At 36.8% G+C, this 24,499-nt stretch overlaps 1 protein-coding gene across 1 annotated transcript; it reads left to right on the top strand.

Moving 5' to 3' along the window:
* The first annotated feature begins 113 nt into the window (after positions 1-113).
* FCER1G (Fc epsilon receptor Ig) lies at positions 114-24,499 on the top strand. The gene is made up of 5 exons (XM_074309228.1): positions 114-263; positions 22,450-22,541; positions 22,685-22,717; positions 23,535-23,555; positions 24,017-24,499. Exons 1-5 carry the CDS (start codon positions 215-217, stop codon positions 24,077-24,079), a joined length of 258 nt encoding a protein of 85 aa, XP_074165329.1. The 5' UTR covers positions 114-214; the 3' UTR covers positions 24,080-24,499.

Here is a 24,499-nt window from a genome sequence, read left to right as displayed (position 1 = left end):
GGACCCCACTCAGGCAACCTTTCTGTCCGATTTGGCCCTTCCGGGAGCTGCCCAGCCTTTACTGCAGGAAGGGGAAGGGGCCGAAGCTGGTGGGGGAGGCGGGGCAGGAAGGGGGGAAACTGTGGTCAGGGAGTTGCTGAGCACAGCTGTGGGGAGCCATCAAACCAAGTGAGCGTCCGGATCCCAGCCTCTGGTCCCTGATCCACTGCCTGAGATGATCTCTTTGGTGCTGTTGCTGGTGCTGCTTCTGATTCAAGAAGCCAGTGAGTTAAAGGCTGGTGGGGGGATGAGGGGAAGGGCATGGGCCTCTGAAGTCTGGAGAAAATGGATCAGTTCACCAAGTCTGTACGGGTAATGGACGTGAGCGTCTCTGAGCATCTCTGAGGAGGGAGTACCTGTGCCTCTGAGGGAGGTTTTTTGGCCTTTGTCTGTTCTGGTCTATCTCAGATCCTTATCTGGGTTCTTGCATTCCGTGCCTCCTTCTCCCCTGGGTTTCAAGGACCAAGAGTCCTCCCTATACCCCCCAACATGCCTCCCTATGTTACCCTGCCTTTGCTTTGGTCTGAACGCCCCACAGGAGGGGACGAGCCACCCTGATGTCTGTGATGGAGAGTTACTGGGGCAGCGAGCGAGGTGGTGAGCTCCATGATTTCGTGATTGGCATTTGGAGCAAAGGAGTGGATGGTAAAAGGGCCTCTCACCTCCCGCAGCCCTGGTGATCACCATGGGGCAAAATGTGGAGACAACAGCTTCTGTTGGGAAGCTGGAGTGGAGGAGAACCTTTAGCAAACATCTCAGACTCTTCTGTGCTCAGGGACCCTGAGGGTCCTTTGTCATGTTTAACATCATCGAGATGTCTACGTCGGGGAAGGTTAGAGTAGTAGTGGTGGCCATTGTAGACGAGAAGGAAGCCAGAAAGCCTCAGGTATCCAATGATTTTTTAATTTATCAAGGAAAGTGGAAAATGATGAGAGAGTAAGGAGGAAGCTCAGATCAGTCCTGTTGCCTAGTTTATGTCAGCAGGTGGATGTTCAGCTTTCCTTCCCTGAGTATCAGCGGTGGCTCCAACCCCTGGGGAAATGGTACCTAGCCATGGTACTTTCCATTGCTTTGTAAATTAACATACCATCTAGCTGAAATGTTGAGGACTTTGTGACAAAGAGGACAGATGCTCTTGGGTCAGGAAGATGGCTTCAGAATTCTAAGAACTGATGAGCTTAGACAAGTTACATATTCTCAACCTGCTTTCTCATCTGTAGAATGGGTACAACATAAGAAGAGTACCTCACAGGATGGTTTTGAAGTTCAAACCAGATTGGGTATATATGTTACAAAATTTAAGCACTTGGTATTAGTAGATTGTTGCAATTTCGTTGCAATTACCCATTTCTCCGAGTCCTGGCTCTGTCACTCATCTAATGTTCATCCATTCTGGTACTGGGGTCTGGGGAGCCCCAAGGATTAGAGACAGGAAATTAGTTTTTGTTCCCTGTTATGATGCCTATTTAGAGGGAAGCAATGAAGTCAAGGATAGAAGATGAACAATAATAGACAAATTGCTCCCTCCCTAGCCCTAGCCCTAGCCCCCATACACATATCCTTCCTGTCCAGCCACATCAGCCACAGGTCACAGGACTTAGTAAGAAATACTCCTGTGGTTTCTAAGCTGAAGCTGTCGCTGCCTTTCTCTAGCCCTACCCTTCTGAGCTGAGGTTTTGGGTCTCAGCCCAGTGAACACTGATGAGTCCCTGGGGGAGAATTGTGCTCAATGATGCCTTAGAATTCCACCATTTGTAAGAAGGAAAAGATCCAGGGGAAAGCCTGGGGATTCAGGAGAGAACTTTAGTTCCCCCTCCCTCTATAAATTACTTACGTTATCAAATTTGACAGAAATGGTTTTAGACTTGTTTTTCCCCCCAGTGGATAAAGAAAAAATAAATTTAGAAAGTAAAATGAATATAAAATGCTGATAACAGCCCACAAGCAGGAGGCAGAGAGATTATTTCCAAAAGCCATGACTGAGGTTCCCAAACTTTGCAACCTGGTAATCAAGCAACTGGAATTTATTAAGGACCGCTTCGTGCCAGGCACTGTGCTAAGTATTACGTATAAAAAAGACAAAAGTGAAACAATCTCTGTCTTAATAGCTTATATTCTATCAGGAGTCATATGTACATGTATGAGTTGCAAAATTTACAAGGCAGGTTTGGGGGGGAGGGCCGCAGTGTCTGTGAAGACAAGGGAGGAGGTAGGAATCGGGAAAGGCTTCATGTAGGTGTTCTCATTTAAGATGAGTCTTGAAGGAAAAGCACGGATTCCAAGAAGTGGAAATGATGAGTGCTTTCCTGGCAATGGGGACAGCCAGTGCCAAGGCCACGGAAATGGAAAATGGACTATTCATGCATGAGGAAGAGTTAAAAACCTAATTTGGTTGGAACAAAGAATATGTGAAGGGGAATAATGTGTAAGAAGCCTGGAAATAGGTTGGAAGCAGATTGTGAAAAGCTTTCAGTGGCAAGCAGAGAAATTCAAATTTGGACCTGGATATAATAATGCAATGTTTTGCCTTGGAGAGTGACGTGGTCAGTCCATGTTTTAGGAAAGTTCATTTAGTGGCTGTGTGGAGGATAGATTAGAGTGGGAGACCTGAAATGGGAACACAATTAGGAAGCCATTTTAATAGTTAAAGTGATAAGGGTCTAAACTGGTAGTAAAAGAGGATGGATGTAAGAAATAGTGGTGGTAGACACTACATATTTGGAGCGAGAGACTGAAGATGATGCTGAGGATTTGCACGAGTATGCCCTTAACAGAAAAGAGTAATTTGTGGGAAAAAGAAGTTCAGCGTTAGATATATTGAGTTTGAAATGCCTATAGAATATCCAATTTTAAATGTTTAATAACCAGTTAGTTAGCAATGTAGATTGAAGTTCAGGAAAGAGAACAGAACTGGATAAATGGAAATACTAATTTTTTTATTTTTTTTTTTGGTGTTTAAGTTTGAAATAAAAGACAATTTTTAAAAATGGACATGATTCAGAAGCAGCTTGTGTCATAGTAGATTAGAGTCCAGCTTTTGGCATATCCTGGCTTTGTGACCACAGGCACATCAATTTCTCAGTGATCCAGGCAACTCTCTTAAGACCATACATCACAGAGGAATTACTGACCTGTAATTGATGAGAAAATTTTACACATTGATAAAATCATGTGTATCTAACCAAAACAAAATCCCTGCTCATCGTTCCTGAGATAATATGTGTATAAGTGCCTAGAAATAGAATTCAAAGCACAATGTATGAAATACACACATATATATATTTCATATATATGAAAGCAATAATTAATGATAAATAATATGACATAATGAAGTATACACAGAATTTTAATGTAGACATTGATATAATCACAGAATTTGAGAGTTGGGAGAGATCTACATCCAACCCTCCCCCCTCAATTATGAAATACCCCACAAGCTCTGCTAAGATTATCAAGGAGAAGGAACTCCTCACCTCTTGAGAAAGACCATTCCACTTTTGCACAACTCTATTTCTTCATATCAAGTCTAAATGAGCTTCTTTGTCATTTAGACCCATTGCTCCTGCCTCTACCTTTCCTAATTAAGCCTAATCCCTTTTCTACCAGGCAGCTCTTCAGATTCTTATGGACAGCTATTATGTTCCTTCTGAGCCTTCTCTCAAAGTTAATATGTCGGGTTCCTTTAGCGGATGTCATATACTCAAGGTTGTTTGTGGCTACTTTCTGGATCCTCTCCAGTGCTCATTAGTGAACACAGTGCTTCATATGAAGTCTAATGAAGGCTGAGCACAGTGAAACTATTACAATCCTCTTTCTGGAAGACAAACCTGAAAGTTCCTCCAGGAAGCACATCACATTGACCTTTTTGATTGCTCCATTCCATTGTTGATTCATACTAATCCAAGATCTCAGGTCTCCCCCCATCTTATACTTGTGAAGTTGATTTTTTGTGTACCCAAATCAGAAGACTTTACATTTATCACTGTTGAATTTCATCTTCTTATTTTCAGCCCAATGCTTGAGCCTATGAAAATACCAGTTCTGTCAGTGTGCTAGCTCTCTCTTCTGAGTTTGTCAGTTGCAAATTAGATGAACTATCTATGCTGTTATTGATAAATGTTAACCACATTTTTAGTTCTGCCATCCAACCAGATGTGAATGAATCCATCTGATTATATTATCACTAATCCATTTCTCTCCATCTTTTTAAAAGGGGAAATAAGATATTTTAAACTTTGCTAAAATCTAAGGGAAAAGAATTCCCCTCATTTACCTATCTGGAAAATTGAAATTTTCATCACTATAGTCTCATGCCTTTCAACTAGACTTGTGATCTGTTTTTCCCAACTCTTCATGTATTTCCTCTTTCTAAATGATTTGTAGTGTACTCCAGTGACATCATTTCTCTTTCTCCCTTCCTTGACCTTTACCCTGATATTTTGAGTCATATTTCCCCTCTTTGGCTCTTGAGTTTCCTCATGTAATTATGTAATTTATGTAATTAATATGCAAATTTATCTCATTCCTCCCCTGCCCCAACAATAATCCTATTTTCTTTAATATTTCTTTAAATAAGGTATACATACCAAAAAGTATATATTCTAGGACTGAGATTATGTTGATAATGTTGATGATAGTAATGATAATGACTAATGATAATAACAGTTATAGATTTCTGGGACCTGACCACACATACTCATTGAGGTCATCCAATTCCATCCTGCAGTTTGATTTATTGCTATTTATTTAATTTGTTAATCCTTAGCTCCATATAAATCTAATGATATGTTGGCTAATTTACTTCTCTTCAATAAATTTGAAATCTCTTCTAACTTAGTTAATTTTAATTAGTTCAAGTTTCTCATTGATACATTAAATATTATTTGTTCAATGAACTAGAGAAACCTTTCTCTAAATAATTGCTTCTTCATTCATATTTAAATATAGCTTAAAGTGAGTAAATATATAATTTATTAAGGAATAGAATTGACAAAAATCATAAAGACACATATATAGCTACATACAACTATAGATATAAGCATGTACATATAATGTACAAGTATACATGTATATATGTGTTCATATTGATACATTGAATATTATTTATGATATATACATGTTATAGGGTTTAACATATAATGATATAATAAATCAAATAATTATATACTTTTGAAAATCATATTAATATACTTAATATAACAGTGCTCTATAATATGTGTATTATATATTTAGATAGTTAATTATGAACAATATATTATATACTATATATCATACTAATAAAAATATGCTAATGTGTTTTATCAGCATCATATATTTATTTGCATTTATCATAATTATATACTATATTACATTATAAAATTACATTAGTATATTACATTGTCTTATATATTATATTATATTGTATATTCATATATGCTATATATATATTAAATTGTCTTATACATATACTTCAGAGTCATTTCAAACTCTAAAAATATCAACAGTTCACTTCTCTGAAAACTTAGTACTTCTTTACTCAAAGCTTCTCAAAACATATGTTGTTTCTTCTTTAAATTATCTTCATAAGATAATTTCTTAAACTGCTTCTTCATAAAAAATCTCTTCATGTCTTTCTTCCTGGGTGTATTTTCTTCAACTTCATTTCAGCAGTGACAAGAACTGTCTTTCCAGCTGTTTTCATAATCTTTCCACGGTTTATCAAGAAGATACTTCTAAATAAAAAGTTAAAAAAAAAAAAGCAAAAAACACACACACACACACACACACACACACACACACACACACACACACACACACACAATTTCTTTGACTCTGTAGAGAAAAACACCTTCAATACAAACCTTCGAAAGATCCTCAGACATGTTAAACACATACCTCTCTGACTCACTCCAAAAGGGGCTTCACATCCAATCACTTCTCACCTACCAATTCTACCTGCTAACCTCTTTTTTTCTCAACATTGCATTTGCTGCTACCTTTTCAAAGAGATCACAACCATTTCCTCAGGTTTCAGAGGGGAAGTTCTCAAAGCAGAACTTACAAAAGGCAAATTACTACTACATGGCTAAAGGAAAGATCCAGAAAGAGTTCTAAGTGAATATGAGGAGGGTTAGAAATCACTTGTCATTAGGGAGGATTAAGGAAGGCATCCTATGAAAGGTAACACTTAAGTTGAGAGAGAGTGTAACAGGAAGGTTATAATATTTGATTTTTCAAGTCAAGGGAAACTTAAAATGATAAAACCAGTCTCTGACACCTAAGATCAAGTCCCTTAATCTTTTCAATTTCAATTTCTTCATTTGTAAAATGGAGATGATATCTATAGCTTTTATCTCATAAAGATGAATGTGAACAGCAAATGAGATAATGTATGAACAATGCTTTGCAAACTTTTAAAGTGCTGCATAAATAGCTCCTATTAATGGTCAAAGATGAGAAGGAGTGTATCTTGGCATTAGGAGCATAATGAAATACACCGAGGGAAAAGGATACAATATCAGAGTGAATGAAGTTTTTGAAATAAGGCTGGAAAGGCAGGTTGAAGCCAGGTTAGGGAGGTTCTCAAATGCCAGGCTTGTATTTCACTGGATGGGCTAAAAAAAAAAGGGGGAGGAGGGGAACCTCTGGAGCTTTTGAAAAAAGACTAATATAATTGACATAAAATATTTGAAAGATCATTTTAGCACATTTGTGAAAGATGAACTGGGAAAGAGAAAATCTTAGAGAGAGACCATTTAGAAAGTTACTATAATAGCAAAGAGAGAGTTAAGAACTTGCCTTGAATAAAGGAAATTTAAATTGAGGAAATGACTGTGTAGAAGGTATTCTCCCTTGTGTATAGGGACATTTTGATGTTGAAAAAAGGTATATAGTCTGGTTTTTCTTCAGATTGACAGAGGAATATAAAGAATATTTGTGTGAAGAAACCGATCTCAGCTTAAGAAAACACATGACCTTTTTAGATAAAGTTCTGAGAGAACAATACACACACACATATATGTATGTATGTATGTGTATATACACAAATTTATTTTTTAACCTTCTTTTCATTAACATTTTGAGTTCCAAATTCTCATCTCTTCCCCAACATCTGAGAAGATAAGCAATCTCATATCAATCATATGTATAAAATCATGCAAAACCTACTTCATAAGTAGCCCTTTTTTATAGCAAGAAAAATAAAGAAAATGAGAAAATTATACTTCATTTTTGCACTTAGAATTCATCAGTTCTTTCTCTGATGTTGGATAGGATTTTTTTTTTACCATGAGTCTTTTGGAATTGTCTGGGATCATTTTATCGATCAGAATATCCAAGTCTTTCACAGTTGGTCATTACATCATTACAACATTGCTGTTACTGTGCATGTTGATGTTATGACTCCTCTCACTTCAGTTTGCATCCGTTCATTTAAGCCTTGTCATGTTTTTACTGAAACCACCTTCATCATTTCTTATAACACAATAGTATTTCATCACAATCATATAGTACAAGTTATTCAGCCATTCCCCAAATGATGAGCATCACCTCAATTTCCAATTCTTTGCCATCACAAAAAAAGAGTTGCTATAAATATTTTTGTCCACATGGGTCCATTTTCTTTGTCACTTGATCTCTTTAGGATATAGAATTAGTAATGGTAATGTCTGGTCAAAGGGTATGTATGCAGAGTTTGATAGCTTTTTGGGTCTCCAAATTATTCTCCAGAAAGGTTGGCTACTATAGAGGACTGCAGATATTGGGGAACTCTGAGAAAAATATAATTGAAGCAAAGATATTTACAGCAGGGGGTTTATGCAATGTGATTGATGAAATAATAGTTCTCATATACATAGTACTTAGTATGGTGATGGAATGGTTCTACAGTTGGCACATGCTCAGTGTGCTGTAATGATGTAATTATACTAAGATATTTAAGGGCTGAGAGGACTTGAAATAAGGAGACTCGAGTGTGTATGAGTTCAGGCTCAGACTCCAGACTTCAGTCAGACTCCAGACCCTATCCCTGAGCATCCTTGTGGTAACTCTCTTGCTAAGACCATCCAAAGACCCTCGAGAAAGCTAACCCAGACATTACATTACATACCAGTTCACTATTCTACCAGCAGTTCTTTAGTGTCCTATTTTTCTCTCCTCTTCAACATTTGTCAAAGTTATAAAGAGCTTTGATTTCTTCTTTTGAGAATTGTGTTTATATCTTTTGACCGTTTATCAATTGGGAATGTCTCTTTATAAACTTGGCACAGTTCTATACTGAGCATATGTTTGAGAAACTAGACCTTTAGTAGAAAAACATGCTTTAAAATGTTTTGATATTATTTCATTCTCTATGCTTTTATTTAGCAAAACGTGATTTCTCTGATTATTTCTTTTAATTAGACCTACTTTTGCTTTTGCTTTGTCTGAAGCATATTAGTTTCTCAGTTTCCCTTTATTTTAACTTTGTGGGTATCTTTCTGTTTCAAGTATGTCTCTTGTAAACAATATATTATTAGATTCTTGTTTCTAATCAGTTTTGCTATCTACTTCTGTTTTATGGTTGAGCTGATCCCATTCACATTCACAATTATGATTATTATTCTGTTTTCTTATTTCTTCTTTGTCTCTTTTATCTTGTCTCTTCTAAAAAGTCAATTTTCCCTTCTAACCACAGCCTCCCTTAATCTGTCCTCCCTTTCATCCTTCTCCTTCTTTATTTTATCCCCTTCACTTCCCATTTCTCTATGGGATAAGCTAAAATTCTCTCTTTCCCTTCCCCTCTCCTCCCCTCCCCTCCCCTCCCCTCCCTTCCCCTCCCCTCTCCTCCCCTCCCCTCTCCTTCCCTCCCTTCTCCTCCCTTCCCCTCCCCTCCTCTCCCCTTCCCTCCCCTTCCCTTCCCTTCTCTTCCCTCCCCTCCCCTTTCCTTCCCTTCCCTTCCCCTCCCCTCCCCTCCTCTCCCCTCCCCTTCCCTTCCCTTCCCTCCCCTTCCCTTCCCTTCCCTCCCCTTCCTTTCCCTTTCATCCCCTCCCCTCCCCTCCCCATTTAGGGTCACACAGCTCCTAAGTGTTAAGTGATTGAGGCTGGATGTGAATTTAGGTTCAAATCTACTGCCCACATCCAGCTGCCCTAGGGGAAAACTAATACTGAGGAAATTGAAAGGATTAAAATAGCATGTGGTTAATTGTAAGTATTAAGCGAGCCACACTGACTCCATCTTGTGATTTAATTCTGGAAATAGTTCAATTCCTTCCTATTCAATTATGGGTCTAGTTCATATTATGTTTTATGAGAAAACTTTATTCAATTATGGGAATTGAAAGGAAAACTTTATTGAATTGTTTCAGCATAACCTTGTATGACTGGGAAACTTGACTATCTCTACCTGGTGTTTAGTGATGCTTAACTAAGGACACAAGTTTTACTAATCAGAAAACTGGTCAGATCCAAAGACTGAAACAAAGAATTTCTCACAATTGTGTATCTCAGTGAGGCAAGTGATCAATCAGTCATTGTTTCCAAGTTCCTTTGTTTATAGATACTTTTTTTTTCTGAATTCAGGGAATTGTACCTGTTTGCTCTTCCCCTCCCAACTTGGAAAGTTCCTAAATTTTCATCCATTTAGAAATCAGTTTATCTAATGTTGTGTTGTTTTCTTTTAATCAATTGGCCTTACTTGATTAATTTTCCTTCTTTCTTTCTTTCTTTCTTTCTTTCTTTCTTTCTTTCTTTCTTTCTTTCTTTCTTTCTTTCTTTCTTTCTTTCTTTCTTTCTTTCTTTCTTTCTTTCTTTCTTTCTTTCTTGCTTTCTTGCTTTCTTGCTTTCTTTCTTTCTTGCTTGCTTTCTTGCTTTCTTTCTTGCTTGCTTTCTTGCTTTCTTTCTTGCTTTCTTTCTTGCTTTCTTTCTTTCTTGCTTTCTTTCTTGCTTTCTTTCCTGTCACCATAGTAGTTTTTGATGGTCAAATTCTTTTTTTGCATTTTACTTATTTTTCAGCCTATTTCTTGACTTTGAACTTCCTTCCTTCCTTCCTTCCTTCCTTCCTTCCTTCCTTCCTTCCTTCCTTCCTTCCTTCCTTCCTTCCTTCCTTCCTTCCTTTTATTTCTTTCTTTCCTGTCACCATAGTAGTTTTTGATAGTCAAATTCTTTTTTTTGCATTTTACTTATTTTTCAGCCTATTTCTTGACTTTGAACTTTATTTTAAAATTGGCCTCTGCTTACTAGGAGATAGATGATAAGGCACTGTGCCAAGCTTCAAGCTTTTTTTTGTACTGCTGTTTTCAGAAATAGTTCTTGGGGTTTGGAAATTTTCAAGTATTTACAAAGTAGTGTGAGCCCAGGAGAGGTATGGTCCTTGTTCTTTATCCAACAAGAGCCCTTCATCCCTTGAAGCAACAAGTACTAGTGCTCCTCTTTGTTTTGGAACTGTGACCAGAGCTCCTGCTTCTTTTGAGACCAACTACCAGCACTTCTCTCTGTCCTGGAATTTGCAAGAGTTGCTAGTCAACACCATATGTACCTAGTACACAGATGTACAGGATACAGGGACAGCAAAGGGTCCTTGTAATCTCTTCTGATCAGTTGTTTAACTGCCTTCCCATCTGAATTGAGAGAACTCAAAGCTGCTGCTGCTGCTAGTATTTTGCCACCGCCACTTGTGTGGATTCCAGACAGGCTTAGGAATTTAAGGACTGGATACTTTTTTATTTAGCAGTATTATTTCCCAAGGAAATCATAAAGGAGGGAAAATAACCCTCATGTGCAAAAATGTTTGTAGCAGCTTTATGTGGTAGTTAAGAATTGGAAATTGAGTAGATGCCCATCAACTGGGGAATGGGGGAATAAGTTATGGTATATGAAAGTAATGGGATATTATCGTTGTTTAAAAATGATAAACAAGTTGATTTTTAAAAGGCCAGGAAAGATTTATATGAACTGGTGCTGAGCAAACAAGTAGAATCAGGAATACAGTATACACAGTAAAAGCAAGATTGTGTGATGATCAGCTTTGATAGATTGATTGTTCTCAGAGGTTCAATGATCCAAGGCAATTCCAATAAACTTTGGATAGAAAATGCCATCTGCACCCAGAGAGAGAACTATGAGACTGACTGTAAGTCAACACATGGCATGTTTACTTTCTTTTTCCTTTTTTTTTTTTTTTTTCTCTCATGATTTTTCCCTTTTGTTCTGATTTTTCTCTCCCAGCATGATTCATGAAGAAATGTGTATTTAAAACAATTAATGTACATGTATAATCAGAAAAAAAAAACAATAAAAAAGGAAAAAACAAACAAACAAACAAAAAAAGATTTCTGCCATTCTCTTGAGTTATCACAGGCCAGAAAAATCTCTTACCTCTACCTTTTGTTGGCTGTGCTACTCCTAAATTTTATTTAAGGTGTTATTTTAAAGTTGCTTAGAGGGGAATGTTGGAAGAGTTGGATGGATGACTGTCCCTAATCCATCATTTTGGCTTCCCTCAGATTGTTCTGAACACTTGAAAAAGAACTTCTCAGATAAATATACTGAGAGAATCTGGCTGAAGGAAAAATGTAGACTGGGGAAATGATGATTATGGGTTAGTGTGCTTCAAAGGCTTCTTTCCATATAATTGTTTTCCAAGTGTCAAAGGCCATGGCTGATAAACTATAAATCAAATAGCTGTTTGAGGACTAATAGGAAATTATATATAAGGATTGTTTTGCTCAGGCTGATAGAAAGATGGACTTTTTTGAGTCTCATACATAAATTTAAAAAGGTCACTGCTTATGAGTAGACTAATTCAGAGCATCAGAAGACAAGAAGAAGAACAGAATGTTGAAGGAGACTTGATAAAGACAGAAGTAGGGGAAAAAAGCAAGAGTAGGAAGTCATAACATCTATACAACAGATGGCGAAAGGATAATGATAACTTTTACTCAATAGAAAGCAAAAGCAGTGTAGCAGAATAAAAAGGTAGGAGACTGTCATATGTGGCTAATAAGGTGGCAGAATAGACATTTCTAGCTCTTTTCTCCATAACTTTCTCCAAAGGAGACTTTCATTACTGTCAGAAGGGAAAGTAGGAAGTTGGGGCCAGAGATCAGCACTCTGCTCTCTTCAGAGAGAGGGAGTACTATACTAAAAGTCAATATTGTTAAATATTATTTGTCTAGGGGAATATGGTCAAGTTTAAGCTGACTTTTGATTGCTTCGTCATTTTGTAGGGAAGAGAAACCCAAGCTCTCTATTCAAGACTAGACCCCCTTTTCCACCAAATACTAGTTCCCCATTGAACAATGAACAAATGGCAAAGAAATGCATTTATACACATCTTAGCAGAATAGAAATCAGGGAGGGAATACTTAGGAAAATATATCAGATGACATAGAGTAAAAGATCTCTCCTATTAGAATCAACTTGACTCATCTCAACCAACCTGGATTTCGCCCAAAGAAAAGCTCCCCAAAGTTTCTAGAATCTGGAAATAGGGAATGATGAAAACTTTTATCTCTTCTCATGTCTTCTCAGAATCTTTTCTTTCAGCAATCTGAAGTGGAATTGAGATCTTCTATCTTTTCCCTCTAAACTGTAAGGCTTCAGAAATACATGAAGTAACTCAGTGCTAGAAAAAGAATTGAAGCTTGATGATTCCCTTGATAAGTCCCTAAAGGGAAAACTTTCCCTTGAAAAATTCGGAAGGTGGATTCAATGGGGACTCTTTCTTGGAGAATCCAAAAGGGGTACTTCCTGAGAACTGAAGTTCTTATCTTTTGACAATTCCACCTTATCCCTCACATAATGAAGTGCCTTTATTTCTATCAATAGGGAGAAAGTTTTATATTAATGGGATTTGGGACAGAGATTAGAGCGGGTGTTATCAAATTATAATGGTTCATACATGAATTTGAGTCTTACATATGGAGGGATGTGCACATATAAGGGAAAGTCAACATTTGCTTATAGAAATTGAGGAGAGAGGCATATGAGTAGGAAAAGCCATGTCTCCAATTCTGTAATTTGGGATTTAATGTCCAGGGTCTTTTAGAGAATAATTTGCACCATGAGTCACTTACTGAGCAAAAGCTATTTCTTTTCTACTCTCAAGTTGCTAATGTGATGAGAAGAACATTTAGCAAACAGCCACTCTTGGCACAGTGCTAAGAAAATTAAACTCCATCCGTAACAAGTAGTTCTCAAGATAGAGAACTGCTACACTTCTTTTTAGATCTGGGGTCCTGGGTAGTTCCTCACTCTCAAATTGTAGATAATGATAAAAGTAAGCAGCCTTTTCCCAGCCAGCTCTTCAAATAGCAGTTATTCTGTTTTGCCCAATTAGACCTCACTAAAACCATGCTTATTCTCACAACAAAAAAGATGCAAAATAGATGGGTTTGTTCTTGCTCAAGATAGAAAGAACAGTCAAAGGCAACACAGGAAAACCATTAAGAAGCTTGTACTCTGTTCGCTGGACAATTTTGCCTTCCTCCAGCCAATTAGCTCTCACTAAAACAAACTATGCTACTTAACTAATTAGCATGGTTTCTGCAACCTGTCAATTTTAATCCTTGACTGTATTCTGTCTTCTGCAAGCAGCTCCTCTCATTTTCACCTGTGCCTTCTGTCCCAGACTGTTGAGGTCAAGTTTCCCCCTTTCTTCTGTCTTCAACCAGTTATGTCTGGTTCCTTCAATCTTCTGCTCCTCTTGTCTTCTGATGCCTCAAATAAAGATCTCCTTATAAGCAGAGACCATTTCTAAGTTATTAACTTGAATCTCAAAAAAATTTCATCTTTCTGTTTAACAATCCATATGTAATTTTCTTATAATCCCCAAACAGTTAATTAATTTATAAGTTTATCAGCTACATGGTTCAAAACTCTGAAAACAAAGGCATGGATGAGTTTATGAACCATGGTTCCCAATTGTCTTTGTTTCCTCAATCAGCTCTCTGCCTTCAAATAGGTCCTTTCAGTACATTTTACTAAGGAGGAGTATAGACATACATATGGGAAACATGACCAATGAACAAATTTCCTTTTTCTGACTATACTTTTGTTACAGAGATTTCATTTTTATTTTATTTTCTCATTGGGAGGGAGGGAAGGAGGAAAAGAAAATAGATTTCTGTTTAGAAAAGAAATTTCAAAACCACTTTCTTATCAACCTGATTTGATCTGTTTTCCAGCACAAATGTTGTTCTGTTCCTTTCAGCAATCAAAAATGTCCACATATGAAAGGGAAATATCTTACAGATACAAGTAGAAGGCTGGAGTCCAAATCTTTTCACCCCACTTAGCTATGTTATATTTCAGTCAGGTAATTAATACTAACTAAGGGCTTACTGTGGCACTATATTAAGCACTGGGCATACAAAAAGAGGTAAGAATGTTTAAAAAAGCTCACAACCTAAACAGGAGGGAACACATTTTGATTACTAGGTGTAAACACTTCCCTAGGTATGATAGGAGATATTTGACTTGGTTAATGAACTTTGTTATGTTTTGGGGTGGAAGCAGGGAGATAAAACCAAGAGCTCACTCAGAACTCAATGTATTTAGATGAGCCAGCAAGGAGATGTTCTTTTTTTTTTTTTTAATTTTTTTTTAAGTTTTATTTTTAAAATACATGCAAAGATAGTTTCCAACATTTACCCTTGCAAAGCCTTGTGTTTCAAATTTTTCTCCCTCCCTTCTCCCTATCTCCTCCCTTAGACAGCAAGGAATCCAATACATGTTAAACATATACAATTCTTCTATACATGCTTCCACAATTATCATGCTGCACAAGAAAAATCAGATGAAAGAGGGAAAAAACGAGAAAGAAAACAAAAAACAAGCAAACAACAACAACAAAAGTGAAAATACTATTTTGTGATCCACATTCAGTTCCCAATGTCCTCTCTCTGGATACAGATGGCTCTCTCCACCACAAGTCTTTTGGATCTGGTTTGAATCACCTCATTGTTGAACCACATCCATCAGAACTGGTAATCACATAATCTTGTTGCTGAATATAATGATCTCCTGGTTATGCTCATTTCATTCAGCATCAGTTCATGTAAGGCTCTCCAGGCCTTTTGGAAATTATGCTGCTGATTGTTTCTTATAGAACAATAATATCCCATAAAATTCATACCACAACTTATTCAGCCATTCTCCATCCACTAAGTTTCCAGTTCCTTGCCACTACAAAAAGGGCTGCTAGACATCTATTTAAAAATTTCAGCAAGCATCGATAAACTGGAACTATTCCCAATAAGAACAGGGGTGAAACAAGTTTGCCCTCTATCACCATGACTATTCAATATTGTATTAAAAATGCTAGCTTTGGCAATGAGAGAAGAAAAAGAGATTAAATGAATTAGAGTAGGTAATAAGGAAACCAAATTATCACTCTTTGCAGATGATATAATGGTATACTTAGAGAACCCCAAAGATTGTACTAAAAAACCATTAGAAATAATTCACTGCTTTAGCAAAGTTTCAGGATACAAAATAAATCCACATAAATCATCAGCATTTTTATACATCACTAACAAAATCCAATAGCAAGAAATACAAAGAGAAATTCCATTTAAAATAATTGTCGATATAACATATTTAACATGTATGAGACTGCCTGCCGTCTAGGGGAGGAGGTGGAGGGAAGGAGGGGAAAATTCGGAACAGAAGTGAATGCAAGGGATAATGTTATAAAAAATTACCCATGCATATGTACTGTCAAAAAAGTTATAATTATAAAATTAACTTAAAAATAAAGTAAGATGTCAATAGTATAAAATATTTGAGAATCTACTCTGCCAAAGGAAAGTCAGGAACTATATGAACACAACTACAAAACACTTTCTATGCAAATAAAGTCAGACCTAAGCAATTGGAAAAACATCAAGTGCTTTTAAATAGGAAAGAGCAAATATAATAAAGATGACAATAATCCCTAAACTAATCTATTTATTTAGTGCTATACCAATCAAACTCCCAAGAAATTATTTCACTGACCTAGAAAAAATGACAAAATTAATCTGGAAGAACAAAAGATCAAGAATTTCAATGGAATCAATGAAGAGAAAAGCAAATGAAGGTGGCTAGCTGTACTGCTGGAAAAATTGGAAACTAGTATGGCAGAAACTAGGCACTGACACACACCTAATACTGTATACCAAGATAAGGTCGAAATGGATTCATGATCTAGTCATAAAGAATGATGATATATTTAAATTAGAAGAACATAGAATAGTTTACCTTTCGGATCTGTGGAGGAGGAACTAGAACTCATTGTTGATCCCAAAATAGATAATTTTTGGTTATACTAAGTTAAAAAGTTTTTGTACAAACAAAACCAATGCAGACAAGATTAGAAGGGAAGCAATAAACTGGGAAAACATTTTTATATCCAAAGGACCTTATAAAGGCCTCATTTCTAAAATAAATAGAGAATTAACTCAAGTTTATAAGAATTCAAGCGATTCTCCAATTGATAAATGGTAAAAGAATATGAACAGACAATTTCAGATGAAGAAATTGAAACTATTTCTAGGTACTCCAAATCATTATTGATCAGAGAAATGCAAATTAAGACAATTCTGAGATACCACTACACACCTGTCAGATTGGCTAAGATGACAGAAAAAGGTAATGATGAATGTTGGAGGCGATGTGGGAAAACTGGGACACTGATACATTGTTGGTGGAACTGTGAACTGATCCAACCATTCTGGAAAGCAATTTGAAACTATGTTTAAAAAGTTATCAAACTGTGCATACCCTTTTATCCAGCAGTGTTTCTATTGGGCTTATATCCCAAAGAGATCTTAAAGGAGAGATAGGGACCCATGTATGCAAAAATGTTTGTGGCAGTCCTTTTCGTAGTGGTTAGAAAGTGGAAACTGAATAGGTGCCCATCAGTTGGAGAATGGCTGAATATATGAATGTTATGGCATATTTTTGTTCTGTAAGAAATGACCAACAGTATGATTTCAGAGAGTCCTGGAGAGACTTATATGAACTGATGCTAAGTGAAATGAGCGGGAACCAGAAGATCATTATACACAGCAACAACAAGACTATACAATGATCAATTCTGATGGATGTGACTTTCTTCAACAATGAAATGATTCAAACAGTTCCAATTGTTCAGTGATGAAGAAAGCCATATACCCCAGAGAGAGACCTGTAAGAACTGAGTGTGGACCACAAAATAGCATTTTCATGCTTTCTGTTGATGTTTGCTTGCATTTTGTTTTCCTTCTCAGGTTTTTTTTTCTTTCTAGATCTGATTTTTCTTGTGCACCAAGATAACTATGGATATGTATACATATATATTGTATTTAACATATATTTTAACATATTTAACATGTATTGCACTACCTACCATCTAGAGGAGAGAGCAGGGGGAAAGAAGGAAAAATTTGGAACAAAAAGTTTTGCAAGGATCAATGTTGAAAAATTACCCATGCATATGTTTTGTAAATAAAAAGCTTTAATTAATTTAAAAAAAAAAAAGAAAGAAAAAAAGGACTGCTACAAACATTTTTGCATATGTGGATCCTTTCCTCCCTTTTTTATGCTCTCTTTGGCATACAGACCCAGTAGAAACACTGTTGGATCAAAGGGTATATGCAATTTGATAGCCCTTTGGTCAGAGTTCCAAATTGCTTTCCAGAATGTTCACAACTTCACCAACAATGTATAAGTGCCCTATTTTTCCTATCATCTTTTCCTGTCACCTTAGCCACTCTGAGAGATATGTAGTGGTTCCTCAGAGTTGTCTTAATTTATATTTCGCTGATCAATAGTGATTTAGAGCATTTTTCATATGACTAGAAATGGTTTAATTTCTTCATTTGAAAATTATCTGTCCATATACTTCAACCATTTATCAATTGGAAAATGGCTTATATTCTTTTAAATTTGAGTCAATTCTCTGTATATTTAAAAAATAGGCCATTATTAAATCTCTTGGATATAAATATTTCCCCCCCAGTTTTCTGCTTCCCCTCAAATCTTGTCTGCATTGATGTTGTTTGCATGAAAACTTTTAAATGTAATATAATCAAAATTACCCATTTTGCATTTCATACCGTACTGTAGAACATAAATGCTTTCCTTCAGGGAGAAGATGTTCTAACCAAACCCCTGGGAAAGAATCATTTGGTAGCAGGAGAGCATCTTGGTTTCAGGCTCCTCCCTTAAACTCCTATCCCTTTTGGTTGGAGGAAGACCTTGGGAACTTAAAAAAAACTGAAGGATTTGAAATTTTTCTTTGGCAGCCTAGGAATGTTCTTTAAATAGCTGGTGGCAGTGTTTACATTCTGGAAGATATGTGGAAAGCAGATTCAAGGCTCTACAAAGAGTCCATCAGAAAATCTATCCCACATTTAAGGGGAATATCTTGACTATTCTATCAACAGAATTTCTAGAACCTATGTGACTGCCTTGTTATACGTGGATCTCCAGCTTGAGCCTACTTTCTCTTGGACTTTGCATGTTTTGGTGGAAAAATGTGTCACAGATTTTGGGGGGATTGCATTATATTATCTATAGTCTTTTGGTGAATGCATATTTCTTTTTTTATTATAGCTTTTTATTTACAAGATATATGCATGGGTAATTTTTCAGCATTGACAATTGCAAAACCTTTTTTTTATTTTATTTATAATTTTTTTCACAGTATATATGCATGAGTAATTTTTTTATAATATTATCCCTTGTATTCATTTTTCCAAATTATCCCCTCCCTCCCTCTACTACCTCCCCTTGATGACAGGCAATCCCATACATTTTACATATGTTACAATATAACCTAGATACAATATATGTGTGTAAATACCATTTTCTTGTTGCACATTAAGTATTAGATTCCGAAGGTATAAGTAACCTGGGTAGATAGACACTAGTGCTAACAATTTACATTCATTTCCCAGTCTTCCTTCTCTGGGTGTAGTTGTTTCTGTCCATCATTGATCAACTGGAAGTGAGTTGGATCTTCTTTATGTTGAAGATATCCACTTCCATCAGAATACATTTTCATACCACATTGAAGTGTACAGCGATCTTCTGGTTCTATTCATTTTACTCAGCATCAATTGATGTAAGTGTCTCCAAGCCTGTCTGTATTCCTCCTGCTGATCATTTCTTACAGAGCAATAATATTCTATAACATTCATATACCATAATTTACCCAACCATTCTCCAATTGATGGACATCCATTCATCTTCCAGTTTCTAGTCACTACGAAAAGAGATGCCACAAACATTTTGGCACATACAGGTCCCTTTCCCCTCCTCAATATTTCTTTGGGATATAAGCCCAACAGCAGCAATGCTGGATCAAAGGGTATGCACAGTTTGATAACTTTTTGGGCATAGTTCCAAATTGCTCTCCAGAATGGCTGGATTCTTTCACAACTCCACCAACAATGTATTAGTGTCCCAGTTTTCCCATATCCCCTCCAACATTCATCATTATTTGTTCCTGTTATCTTAGCCAATCTGACAGGTGTGTAGTGGTATCTCAGAGTTGTCTTAATTGACAATTGCAAAACCTTTTGCTCCAATTTTTTCCCTTCCTTCCTCTCACCTCCTTCCCCAGATGGCAGGTAGATCAATACATGTTAAGTATGTTAAAGTATATGTTAAATACAATATATGTATACATATCCATAATTATTTTGCTGCACAAGAAGAATCAGACTTTGAAATAGTGTACAATTAACCTGTATAGGAAATAAAAAATTCAGGCGGACAAAAACAGAGGGATTGGAAATGCTATGTAGTGGTTCACACTAATTTCCCAGAATTCTTTCTCTGGATGTAGCTGGTTCTCTTTACTACTTAACAATTGGAACTGATTTGGTTCATCTCATTGTTGAAGAGAGCCATGTCCATCAGAATTGATCATCATATAGTATTGTTGTTGAAGTATATAATGATTTGGTCCTGCTCATTTCACTCAGCATCAGTTCATGTACGTCTCTCCAGGCCTTTCTGAAATCATCCTGCTGGTCATTTCTTACAGAACAATAATTGAATGCATATTTCTGAAAACTAATTGAGTATATCTGATTGATTGTTATTGTCTGACAACATAATGGGAGGAGCATTGATGAGGGTATTAGAAAGATACTTTCATGCTACAAGGCTATCCTTACTATGGGGATAATCCTGAGGAAACAAATGTGGAACAAGCCTTAATGGGGAATTCACCCTGCCAGTGTGGATTGAAATTTGGAAAAGAAGCCCTAGAGCATATGCTCATATACTACATGTAGAATTGTTTCAGTGGAATAAACATTGAATCCTTTACATTTGTAGAGATTTTCTTTTTCTTTCTCAAGAATTTGATTGGAACATTTTCTCCTCTCTTGCTTCTCAGTTGAATCTTTATTTTCCACTGGATAAATGGCTTTAAATGGACCTAAGAGGACATAATCAATTTACTCATCACACCTAATAAATGTATTTTCACTCAAGAAATGTACCAGGGTTAAGTGATGGGCATCATTGTGAACCTAAACTTATGAAAGAAATATTATGGAAATAAAGTCAATAACATTTGGTGATTGATCATATAAGAGGAAATATGTCTATAATATGTCATAGATTTAGAACCGCAGAACCTTAGAATCTACTGAGAAGGGAGAAAGAAGAATTAATGATGACTCAGATTTTGTTTGGTTCACTAGATAATGGCATCATAAAGAAATGGGTAAGTTAGGAGTGAGGACAAATTTGGGGAAAGAAGGCAATAAGTTCAGTTTTAGACATGTTGACTTCAAAGTGCTAGAAGAACATTCATATAGAGATATCCAGCATTGTCTTAGAAAAAATTACAGCAAATATTTTAACCTATATCAGATTGCTTGCTGTCTTGGGGAAGGGGAAGGGAAGAAAATTTTGGAACACATGGTTTTGCAAAGGTAAATGTTGAAATGTTGCATATATTTGGAAAAATAAAATAAAATAAAAACTATTAAAATGAAAAGAAATGTAAAATTAGAATTTGGCAGATAAATTGGGGATAAATTAATATAATTTGAAAGCAGCAATCAATTGAGGACAGCTAAGCAAAAGGTAATCCATAAATATAATGGAAGACACGAACATAAGGAATTCAGAGAGATAGGGAAAGACAAATGTATTCTGATGCAGAACGATATAAATAAATCAAAAGAATAGCATATACAATCAAAAATATATTGAACTCTAATTTTTAAAATCAGAGTTCACTAATCTTGGGATGGAGAACAGATGGAACACATTCTCCTCTAAGGGTATAGGATATTGTACATCCTGTCTTGAACCAAATCACAGATGTAGAGCTGGAATAGACCCCAGAAGTCATCTAGAGCACAGCTTAAACTTTTCCATTCATAATCTCTTTTTATCCGAGAAATTTTTATGTGATGCCAGATATATAATTATATAAAACAGGCATACAAATCAAACACTTATTAATAATAAATTATAATTTGGCCAACTTCACCTTCAATTATGAGAATCCATATGGGTTCATGAGCCACAGTTTAAGAAGTTGCGATCTAGAAGACCCTTTTATTTTACAGAAGAGGAAGCTGAAGCTCAGAGAGGTTAAGTAATTTGTCAAAAATCACAGAAGTGTTGTGTCAAAGCTAGAATTTGAATTTAAGCCATCATTCTTTCTGCTTAATTGGTCTTGCTCAATTTTTATGGTTGTTGATGTTGTTATATTGGGAAATAATTGTAGTGAAAAGATATAAAAAAAATTTTAAGAAAAATGTTTATAAAATGAATCCAAGGGAATAAATGAGACTATCAAGAGAAAAGGGCAGCTACATGGTGCATAGAGTGCTACATCTGAGGTCAGGAAGACCTGAGTTCAAATCCAGCCCCAGGTACTTATTAGCTGTGTGATCCTGGGCAAGTGACTTAATTCTGTTTCCTCAGTTTGTAAAAAGAGCTGGAGAAGAAAATTGCAAAACCCACAGTATCTTTGCTGAGAAAACTTTATGGATATTTTGATGTTCTATGGTACAAAGGTCATGAAGAATTGGGCACAACTGAACAACAACTATCACAAGAAAGAAATGAAGATAATAAATAGTAATGATATAGTGTAATATAATAACATAGTATATCTAATATAGCATAACAATATAATAAGATATAGTGTAGTGATAATAGTATATAAGTGCTCATATGGTCTACTAATGGGAGGAATATGATTAATTATTGAAGAAACAAGAAGAAGCAGTCTTTCACAAAAGCCAAGACTAGAGACTCCTGGATCAAGTCAAAGGCTTGCTCTCCTACGCATTCCCCAACCCATCCTCAGGGGCTGTAGAATGATAGTGAGACTTGCACACTGTTAAAGAAGGAGCAAGTCTCCTTTCTCTACCCTCTGCTCCTCCCCTCAAGACCCTATCTATTGTCCCTCTGTCCCCTAAGCTCTCTAACTTTCTGACTTTCCCTTTTCAGTGGCTCTGTCTGAGCCCCAGCTCTGTTACATTCTGGATGCTGTGCTATTCACCTATGGCATCGTCCTCACCCTACTCTACTGCCGCCTCAAGGTACTGGGGGCCACAGAAAGGGGTGGGATCATGTAGGAGGCAAGGGGAAGGGAAATCAGTTTTACCTAGAAGGAGGTTAGGTGGCTATGTGGAAGAGGGCATTGCTTTTCTACACTGATGGCTTTCTTTTTCCCTTCCCTCAGATCCAGGTGCGAAAGACAGCAGCTAGATTTGAGGTATGGACCAACTCTACAATCCTTCACTTCTCAATACCTGGGAACTATTATTGGCTTTATTAACTCTTAGCTGCAGTGAAGCTGGAAGCTTCAGAGTTTGAAAACTCAAAAGGGAAGGATGTTTAAGGTCCTGTTAGAGAAAAAGTTATCTATAGGTATTGGGATTACAATGTGACTATAGCTCCTGATATTCTCATGATCAGCAAATCAGATGTGGCAAATGAACATAAGGTGAAGGAAGTTGTGCTTATTGTCCTCAAAGGTCTCAAATGAGCAGGGGTGTGTGCAATTGAGTGCTAGGCATTTGCTGAGCAAACCCATGTTTAATCCCCCCAGAGCTAATATGATGCAGCTCTGAGCTTTGAATATTTCCCATTCACAAAGTAAAATCCCTCTCTGCTGAAGCATTTAGAATCTATCCTGGTTTAAATATTTTTTTCAGTCATGTTAGACTCTTCATAACCCCATTTGGGGTTTTCTTGTCAATTTCTTTCTTTGGCTCATTTTACACATGGAGAACCTGAGACAAACAAAATTAAGTGACTTGTTCAGGGTCACACAGCTAGTAAGTATCTGAGACCATATTTGAACTCATGAAGATGAATCTTCCTGGCTCCAGACTCAGCCTGTTATCTATTGTGTCACCCTGTCCTGGTTACTACCTTAGTGAAAGGATTTGACAGTCGCTAGGGAGGGGGAAAATCTTCCATACCAAGATCCCAGATTTACCCATGAGTCATAAAGGGGTGGGAAATAGAAAGTAAGGAGATTTCTAGGATTTTGGATTTCTCATTTTCCATATCCTTTGTTTTCACAGAAATCTGAGGAAGTCTACACAGTAAGTGACACTTAGTGGTCCTTGCCATTATGGTTTGCCATGGGAATGGGTTAAACTGCAGAGGTTCTCAAACTACGGCCTGTGGGCCAGATGCGCCTACGGAGGACATTTATGGGCCTACCAGGTTATGGCAAATGGGCTGAGGGGCAGGGTGTGAGCTTTTGTTTTTACTATAATTGGACCCTCCAATAGTCTGAGGGACAATGAACTGGCCCCCTATTTAAAAAGTTTGAGGACCACTGGATTGTTAAAAGGTTCAGTTCCTTTAAGAAATTGAGAATCTTGAAAATGATCAAGAAAAAGTAAGAGTTGGAAAAGAGTGTGGTTAAAGGTAGCTGACTGGATGGCTGTTGGGAGGGCTATGGTCATTTTGGAGGCAAGAGAATTGGGGAATGGGAAGCTTACTTTAGATTGGAATGATGGTCTTGGTCCCCTGATGAATCCCTAACTCACTGTCCCAGGGCCTGAGTACCAGGAGCCAGGAGACTTATGAGACACTGAAGTATGAAAAGCCACCACAGTAGAAGAGGAACTAAGAAGAGAGCCCCCATGGACACAATGGGTTTCATCTCTCAGTCCCAACTCCCTCTACCACCTGAGCACCCTTCATCATCCTAACCACTGCCCAATAAACTCAATACATGAAGTATCCCCATCCTCATTAATATGATATGATGTCACTTCTTGGATAATCAGCTGGTTACACCCCTTTATTAATACATAATCCCACCTGCTCAATTCAATATAACTACTCTTCATTAATATGCAAATATGTCAATGACCCTTGTTAACATTCACATACTGACCCTTGACCACTCCATGTTATTAAAGGGTCTCCTGAACCTTTCTATATGTCATCCCCTTCTCTGCCCTTTCTTTCCTCTGATAATTATGGTGTTTTGAAGGTTGGGGCTCATCCCTCAATAAAACTGCCATGGGCTGGA

The sequence above is a fragment of the Sminthopsis crassicaudata genome, chromosome 4, assembly GCF_048593235.1.
Source record: "Sminthopsis crassicaudata isolate SCR6 chromosome 4, ASM4859323v1, whole genome shotgun sequence".
Taxonomy (NCBI): domain Eukaryota; kingdom Metazoa; phylum Chordata; class Mammalia; order Dasyuromorphia; family Dasyuridae; genus Sminthopsis; species Sminthopsis crassicaudata.
The sequence above is the reverse complement of the archived record's forward strand: the minus strand, read 5'-3'. Positions and strand labels throughout refer to the sequence as shown.